Genomic DNA, 8,343 nt, shown 5'->3' with positions numbered 1-8,343 from the left:
CCCCTCACAAGGCCCTTAATGTCCAATTACTCAAGTGACTAACCCTGCAAATGTATATTAAATTGTATAAAAGCCCTTAATGTCCATTTACTCAAGTGACTAACCCTGCAAATGTATACTGAATGGGATGAAAGCATCTGCTAAATAAATATTTGCCATATCATTGAACAATCACATATTGAGAAAGCATTGCATAAAATATTGCCAATATAACAATGACCACTAGTGGCCATAAGAATTCTGACAGTTTTGCTTACCCAGGGACCTTGAGGAATTGCTTTGTAATAACTTCAGTATGCCTGTTCAACACAGATATTAACACAAAGCATGGCGTACATGACGTGTTATCAATATATAAAAGCATAGGAATAAGGTACAAGAAGGAACAGCATAGATACTGTTTGTGACCTAATGATGGATGTAGCAACATTTAATTTCTGAGAATTCTACAGCAGGAGAACAAGAACCATGTGATTTTTGTTTTATCGGTACCTCTATTCTAAGGTTAGTTCAGTTTTAATTCCTAGTTGTTCTCATCCTAATCTTGGAAAAATCTGGGAAAGAAAATTCTGCAGACACCTGCACAAATTCTCCTTGAGTCCTCTGGCCTGCATACTGTACAGCGAGTGGAAAAAATCACAGCAATACCACATGAGAAAAGGATTTGAAATTAAAGTAACTAAATCATAATTAAAAACGCCTCTACTCTGAGTCATATCAGGCTGAATGCCAGTTAGTTGTATATGTCAGATATACTGTAAAACAATCTGTCAATCAGCACTTTCATTTGTTCAAAGCAACACAAGGCAATTCAGCTGCATAAATGCCAACCAGTCTGTGCAAATGCATCGGTCACAAAAACTGTACAATTATTTAACATGTCAAGGGAACAGTCTCAAGAATTATAACAGCATATGGCAAAAGTGACCAATGGGGATAGATTGATGGTTAAAAAGACAGTTGTTGTCTTATTAGTTATTATAGTAGTTTTGGTTAAAAGCATTAGAGAACTGTGCTAAATGTAATGTAAATGTAATGTGAGTTCAGTTGCAATACACCTATACAGTACATGTGTCGTGACTACGGAGCAGGGAAGCAGGAGTAGGGAGACGAAGAATCGAGGGATTTAGTCGGGATAAGGCACTCAGGAACATAAGACGGCAGATATTAATGACCGGACTGGGGAAACATACTTAAACGCAGACTTCAATACACAGAACTAATGGCAGCAACAGCTGATCACATAGGGATTCCACACGAAGTGGCAAGGGCGGCACATGGGAGGGTCGGACGAGCGACTCACTTTTAGGGTTTCATCAAGTACTTTATGTTAATTATATAATAATAGAAGTGTAATCACATTAATTTAAATCAAGAAATATTTTGAATAGTTTACAAATTTACTTTCTCCATTCTGCAGTAAATTTACTCATCATTTTGCATGTAATCACGGACAGTAATATATATTCAGAATTCTATATTAGAACGCAGTATACGTATCACTTCAGACTTTGCTCAGAGTTGTGTGGTCCATGTGGCCTGCATTCCTGTTCTAAATGCTCGTTTGGTCAGAATTGTGTGATGGACAGATGAGAACTGGTCTGTTAAAGGAGTTGGCAACTTTTCTGACGTGGCTGGGTGTACGGATTCCCTTCTTTTTGCAGAATTTAGCCTCTCTAACTCTAGTAATTAAGCAATTGCTAATAAGGTAATATATAATTGAACGCTTCTTATTGCAACTGTGGAAACACTCTCATTGACTGCTGATTACCATAAACTCTGCTAATTTGAAAGTTAATGCTATTAACCTGTTGACCTGGCCGATGGACATCAATTCATAGTGGCCATTAAGTGCATCAGGGTTGCAGCCATCACAGGATGTGCTGGGCCGTCTGCGTGACTGTACCTTTATGGGCGTGTGTATATGTTCAGGCATGGCGTTCAGTTGATCGTTTGTCTCACCGCTTTTGATTTATATTTGCTATTTCCTGGTTGCAAGCCCTGTTCTTTAAACAGAGGTACCCCCCTCCCCATCTTTACGTTTGCAGTGTGGTACTTTCCAAACCTCACTGGCGATGAACTCTAAAATCTAAATGCATTTACCTTTAAAATGATGTCCATCAGTCATGGCATAAATCTTTGTTGGCCGTAGGTGTGGTCTTAATGATGGCTTATGTCAAATACTTTCCACAAACAGTTGCTGGGAGGGGCACCGGTGCTGAATCTCTGACTTCCTCCCTCCCTGCCATTCATCCCTCTTCTCGAATGCATGGTCACGTTCCCAGGTCACTAACTAATGACTGTACCCCCAGATCTCAGGCATTCTTTAGCCTAATCAGAGGTCTTTATTAATGTCAGGGTGATTAGCAGACACTCATTAACCTTAAGTGACTGTACGGTGCCCATGTCACTCTCTTGAGCACAGAGCAGAGTATAAATGGTCTCACAGTGAGACAAAGATCCTCACACATCTCCTCTATCAAGCACTAGGTCACTCTGCTCATCCAAGACCTCAGCACACGGTAAGTCTCCTATCATGATTATTATTTCTTCATTCAGCCATTTCGCTTATTCAAACAAATGTTATGTCCATGTTACAAGCTGTCTGATCATGTTATTTTTACTGTCTGCCTGCAGGATTTCATGATAGAATTCTTTAAGTACATTTTACTCAGATTTTGATCAATGAGGATAGAAAGAGCTACTTTATTTGGTCTCACGTGATTGTATTTCTTACTTTCTAAGCCACAGGACTGAATAATCACGTCACATTGCGGCAACAGAATGGACACCTTGTGCTACACTTCTGCCTTTCCTTTCATCCCATTCTCCTCTCCTCTTTACCGCCCTTCTTTTTGACACAGATGTCCGGAACCACCGTGTCGGTGTGCTTGTTGAGCCTGCTGTCCGTCTCCATGGCCTGCTACATCTCCAACTGCCCCATCGGGGGAAAAAGGTCTCTGTTGGACTTTCCGTCACGCAGGGTAGGAGCCCGTCTAGACCAGCCACTTTCCGCACCTTCTTGCTGTATTTGTCAGTTGCCGACAAACTGCCAATTTAAATGTGACTTAATACAATAACATTATATTTGGATGTTAAATCAAAGAAATGCTTTGTCATAGAGAACACAGCACCTGCTGAACAATTAATGAACTAATCATTGTTTTTCTCGTTGGTTTTCTTAAATCTTTTTTGCCAGTGTTCGACATGTGGCCCCGGGGGCAGGGGCCGCTGCTTTGGCCCCAGCATCTGCTGTGGGGAGGGGATGGGCTGCTATGTCGGCTCCCCAGAGACTGTGCGCTGTCTGGAGGAGAACTACCTGCCAAGTCCCTGCAAGGCTGGAGGGAAGGTGTGCGGGGCCGAGGGCGGACGCTGCGCCGCCCCGGGCGTCTGCTGTGATACAGGTCAGTGCAGGTCCCAAGCGACTCACTCAGTACTGCACCACATGCATTTAGTCCTGCATACTTAGCAGTGTTTTCTTGCTTTTCACTTCGTCATGACTGAAGCCTGTGCGACCATCGTTATCCCCATCCGATTCTTTCCTAACAGAGAGCTGCAGCGTTGACCAATCTTGCATGGACGGAGATGGTGATGACAGTCAAGTCGGCCGCTCCGAGAACAGCGGCCCCAACCTTGGCGGAGACGTCTTCATGAGACTTCTCCACCTAACTGGCCGCACCCCTCCCCAGGGGCTCCCCCAGTAGGATTTTCCAGAAGCTGAGATGGTATGGTTACATAGGACTGGGATGAAAAAACAAAGAGATTGGTGCTGATTTGCCCCCAAAATCTTACATGCTTCTTCTAAGCACTTCATCCCGGAACATGTCCAGCCTTTCAGGATGTGAAACACCTGTACATTGACTTTATACTACAATCTAATATAAATATCTGTGTATAAAATGGCTTGTAATCATCTGCTGATCTATTGTAAACATTGACCGACTGTAAAAAATATCTATGTGATTAATAAAGCTATTGAGATCTTCTCTGTGGTTCAGAATTGTGTGAGATATACTTCAACTTGAGACTGACTCAAAATCAGATTTATAATTCAATCTGATGTCATAGGGTCTCACTAGACACTAGAGCTATGAGTTTCCAAGTCTGACACTCAAACCATAACAGGATATTCATACTCTAAGAGGACCAATATGTTTATTTCCATTCTCCATTTATTACATTTTCAAAGAATGTCGCATGCAGGGCAGTTTAATTGAGATACATAAGACCACTGCTAATAAAAAAAAGTTATGAAAAAAATGTCCTTTATTGCAGGAGGGCTTTGTTACATTTTAGCTATGATTGGCGCTTCTGTCTACTTTTGAGCAGAAATTACACACTGAGGAAATGAGACTGGGAACTATATCTATATAAGTCAGCTATGGTAAACATAAGCAAGAAAGTGGCCCTAACTCGACAAGGGCTGTTATCTTTTACGATGCGTTATCTGTAATCTGCTGTGTTAGTGAGTCCAAAGTCAGGGGCACCTCTCATCTGTTCTCACGTTACAGATATAAGACACTTAGACATCAACCTAAAAAAAGACCAGCTAAGTAAAGGATGCTGCTGTCTGTACAGGTTCCTCAGAGTTACTGTTTTCAACTGATCTGCCCAAAACCACACCAGCATGGGGATAATGATTAGCTTATCTGACAGCTAATCATTCCCCCCCCCCCCCTCCGGGAAATGCTCTGGGAAGCTGGACATAGAGCTCACCCTGTACTCTCAGCCCAAGCTTTGGGTTCACCTGTGCATGTCTTACAAAGCAGAACAGGATGGGACACCTGAACGCTAATACATTATACACTGGGTTTCATATAACAACCCTTAACTAACAGAGCCCCATTTCCTGTCCTTGACATTAATCTTATCTATTGATCACCGGTGATTAGAATTACATTCAGAGACAGATACCAAAGAAAAAATGTGGACGATTCTACCTCAGGCTTATTCATACTCAGTCTAGCTATAGATGTGTCTGGGGTCTTCGGGGAATCCTAGCACATTTTTGGCGAGGTGCATATATATACTGTACAGAACACCGCTGAACTGTCAGTATGTATCGCACTTCTAAGCTATTGCCCCTTCCACAAGGTCACAGTCCAGGGAACAAAAGCTCTGATAGCAGGCTTATCTGTACAAGCAGTGGAATATCGGCAGTAGCATGTCATCATCTTTATGGGGGAAGATAAAGGCTTGATAATTTTACATCACTTAACATAAACCATAACCATGTAATCAATTTCCTATGACTATAAATAGTAAATTGATCAGTACATTGACCAGACTAAGAAAGCAAATACCATAAAAATAACAAATTACATAATTAAAACTTGTATTTTTGTGCAACAATGTTACCTTCAATGGCTTTAGGAAGTTTAAAGACAACTAGTGACAAATGGGGCTGCAAATACAAACACAGTAATGGCCAACAGAACAAAAATGAATATAACTGTGACTAGTATACCTGAGACAGCACTCACCAGGCAAATGTGCTACCCCATTATTTTTTAAGGTAAAATGTTTGTGCATGAAGCTGAAACAATTTTGTAAACTGATGCTGTGTTATTAATTAAAACATTGATGTATTGATTAGTTCATTACAGGGGATGTTTCAAACTTAAGGTGAGCAGAGTAACCATTAAAAATGTCCCATGGCCAAATCCTGGGTGTTTCATGTTGGTACCCAGTCAATGGATGACTCAACATGGTGCAGGTTGGGGGTGGGGTTGTGCTGACAGGGGGACAGTGTGGTTAAATAAAACGTGCTGTGAATTTCTGTTAATTAGTCATTTATTTATTTTTTTTACTGTCAAATGTGTTTTATTTGTTTACTTAATGTATTGTTACAGTGCCCCCCTCCCCCCTTTTGGGGTTATGATGGTGCTTGACATTGTTATGTAGGTGGCAGACTGAAGGAGAGGTGGGCTCCTTTTGATGTTCAGAAGCTCTAGTCAATGGTACATAACCTGGATGCTACCCAGAGTTGTTTGTCATACCCGGCTCGTACGATCCTCGTGTGTGCCACGCCCCCCGGATTATCCACGTGTGCTTCCCTGATCGTAATCAGCTGTGTCTAGTTATTTTGATCAGTCCTGTCTATTTAAGTCCAAGTCTTGCCTGTGTCCCTTGTCCGTCATTGATGTTAGTCGATGTTCGTCCTGATTAAATCCCCAGTTACCCCTAATTCCGCCTGTTTCCTGCCCGCATCGCCTGCCTGAGCGATCAGGCCCCATCGTGACAGTTGTTAAGCATTATATAATTTTTAAGCATTATAATAATTTCCTTCCTTCCTAATGTGTATTTGGCGCTATGGGAAGGAGTATTGAATATTTGGATTTGTAATAAAATAAATACATTTTTTGGAATTCTCCTGCGGTTCTTCTGTCTTTTGGGCGATCGAAATAAAAAAAAAAAGTTTAAAAAAATGGTACATTTGCGCAGTCGGTTTTCGTAGCAGTCAACTCAATGACGTCATACCACCGTGTCAGCACATTCAGACGTGAGAGAGATGGGCTGGGGGTATGGATAGGCTGACTTCGAATTTCACTACAGCAGCGGGAACGGGGAGGGGGAGAAGGGGGGTGACATAGCGCACCTCTAATTTTTAACTACACCTACTTTGTACAAAACTACACTAAGAAATTTTACCAAGATAAGCCACAATTAATTTACAATGAAGCAAATATATAAATTTACGGACGTAACTGGGTGTGGGTTGTGTGAATTCGTTAATAAGCTAAAAACCTGTCGGCACACCACCAAGGTGAACCATGTAAATGTAGGGCAGATTTCATACCATGATGTAATTGATGACTTTGCATCAAGGAAGGCAGGAAAGGTCGGGTTTTAAATGACATTTGGATGACATTTGTGTGTCTGAGTGTTTGTGTGTGTTTGCAGTGTAATAAGTTATTCTGTAGGTCTATTATTCTATTTATGAATTTGTGTGATAAAGAATTTATTTGTATATCTATATAATTTTTTCTAGACTCGTTAATTTATTTTTTTGCTATATATGCTATATTATTATATTTGAATGACTTCATAAAAATTATGAAATGATGATTAGTTCAGTAATGAGCCTTTTTTTGTTGGTGAGCATGGGGTTGTGTTCACCCAGAACGCCATACAAGCTACAATCCCCACTTACAATATTAATCTTTGCAAAAATGTGTTTGACCAGAACTGCAGTGTTTCCAATCGCATATCAATTTAATCACCAGCCTTTCTGCGCTAAGAGAGAAAAAGACGAAACTCCGCCTTTCAGTTAATGATTAGTCGCCGCTGAATGGATATATATAAGGTTTCGTCAAAATTAGATGTCACCTTTTCATTTCGTTCAAAATGGCATTTACCGGAAAATATGAACTACGTTCTCGTGAGAATTTCGAGCCTTTCATGAAGATGATCGGTAAGTGACTGGAAACTTAGTTATTGTTCGACTTACTAAAAACAATCTAATAGTTTAATCGCCTTCTAAATCAACTACACCGACTGTCGCCATCCCACACAATAAAATTAATTCCCCAGGTCTCCCTGATGAACTTATCGAACAAAATAAAGAAATAAAGAGCATCTCGGAGATCGAGCAGAGTGGTGACCAATTCAAAGTGACCATAACGACGGGAGCCAAGGTTCTAGTCAACTCCTTCACCGTGGGACAACCAACCGAGCTGGAGATGATAACAGGAGAAAAGGTCAAGGTGAGAATGATTAAATGCAGCACTTGATCATAATCGCAACTGCTTGTCCCCCCCCCCCCCCCCAAACATTACAACTCACCGGACTTTGCACTTGACTCTGAACTTTCTTCAGACTGTCGTGAGACTGGAGGGTAACAAGCTGACGGCGTTGCTGAATGGTGTTGAGTCTGTGACTGAACTTGTCGATGAGAATACGCTAGTCAATGTAAGTATGACTGGGAAGTTTCCCGGCTGCATGAGCACCGCTGTTCCTGCTCCTTTGTGGACAGTTGTCTTATCTCCTACATTTTTGCTTTCGTTTCAGTCTTTGATTTTAGGAGGCGTGACATACAAGGGGATCAGCAAACGCATGTAGAGCTGCAGGGCTCTATGTGGCATGATGCAAATAAACTGTAAAAAAAATCATTAAAAAAACAGTTTGTGTTGTGACTTGTTCCTTAATTACCCGTGTCTTCAATGCCTGAGTTGATCAGCAGGTATTTATCATTCACCAGGGGGCAGTGTGTGGGGCAGCAGGCTAAGCCTGTGTGCGTGTAATCAGCAGGTCACAGATCAAGCCCAGCCTCAACACGTCTGCGGGTCCTTGAGCGAGGCCCTTAACCCCCCCCCCCCCCCCAGATCCCTGGGCACCACTGAG

At 41.6% G+C, this 8,343-nt stretch overlaps 2 protein-coding genes across 2 annotated transcripts; both read left to right on the top strand.

Moving 5' to 3' along the window:
* Positions 1-2,472: 2,472 nt before the first annotated feature.
* LOC125719309 (isotocin-neurophysin IT 1-like) lies at positions 2,473-3,992 on the top strand. Its single transcript, XM_048993971.1, has 4 exons — positions 2,473-2,522; positions 2,865-2,984; positions 3,200-3,404; positions 3,550-3,992. Exons 2-4 carry the CDS (start codon positions 2,865-2,867, stop codon positions 3,702-3,704), a joined length of 480 nt encoding a protein of 159 aa, XP_048849928.1. The 5' UTR covers positions 2,473-2,522; the 3' UTR covers positions 3,705-3,992.
* A 3,315-nt stretch (positions 3,993-7,307) lies between these two features.
* LOC125721812 (fatty acid binding protein 1-B.1-like) lies at positions 7,308-8,098 on the top strand. The gene is made up of 4 exons (XM_048997918.1): positions 7,308-7,414; positions 7,534-7,706; positions 7,819-7,911; positions 8,011-8,098. The coding sequence occupies exons 1-4, from the start codon at positions 7,348-7,350 to the stop codon at positions 8,059-8,061; spliced, it is 384 nt and encodes a 127-aa protein (XP_048853875.1). The 5' UTR covers positions 7,308-7,347; the 3' UTR covers positions 8,062-8,098.
* The last annotated feature ends 245 nt before the right edge of the window (positions 8,099-8,343 follow it).

Source organism: Brienomyrus brachyistius, chromosome 2 (genome assembly GCF_023856365.1).
Source record: "Brienomyrus brachyistius isolate T26 chromosome 2, BBRACH_0.4, whole genome shotgun sequence".
NCBI classification, from domain to species: domain Eukaryota; kingdom Metazoa; phylum Chordata; class Actinopteri; order Osteoglossiformes; family Mormyridae; genus Brienomyrus; species Brienomyrus brachyistius.
The sequence above is the reverse complement of the archived record's forward strand: the minus strand, read 5'-3'. Positions and strand labels throughout refer to the sequence as shown.

What these genes read in the sequence shown, in the direction of transcription:
- LOC125719309 (XM_048993971.1), top strand. Translation starts at nt 2,865, where the DNA reads ATGTCCGGAACCACCGTGTCGGTGTGCTTGTTGAGCCTGCTGTCCGTC. An exon ending in TGGACTTTCCGTCACGCAGG is followed by an intron (nt 2,985 to 3,199) that starts GTAGGAGCCCGT and finishes CTTTTTTGCCAG; the next exon opens with TGTTCGACATGTGGCCCCGG. An exon ending in GGGCGTCTGCTGTGATACAG is followed by an intron (nt 3,405 to 3,549) that starts GTCAGTGCAGGT and finishes CTTTCCTAACAG; the next exon opens with AGAGCTGCAGCGTTGACCAA.
- LOC125721812 (XM_048997918.1), top strand. Translation starts at nt 7,348, where the DNA reads ATGGCATTTACCGGAAAATATGAACTACGTTCTCGTGAGAATTTCGAG. An exon ending in GCCTTTCATGAAGATGATCG is followed by an intron (nt 7,415 to 7,533) that starts GTAAGTGACTGG and finishes TTAATTCCCCAG; the next exon opens with GTCTCCCTGATGAACTTATC. An exon ending in ATGAGAATACGCTAGTCAAT is followed by an intron (nt 7,912 to 8,010) that starts GTAAGTATGACT and finishes CTTTCGTTTCAG; the next exon opens with TCTTTGATTTTAGGAGGCGT.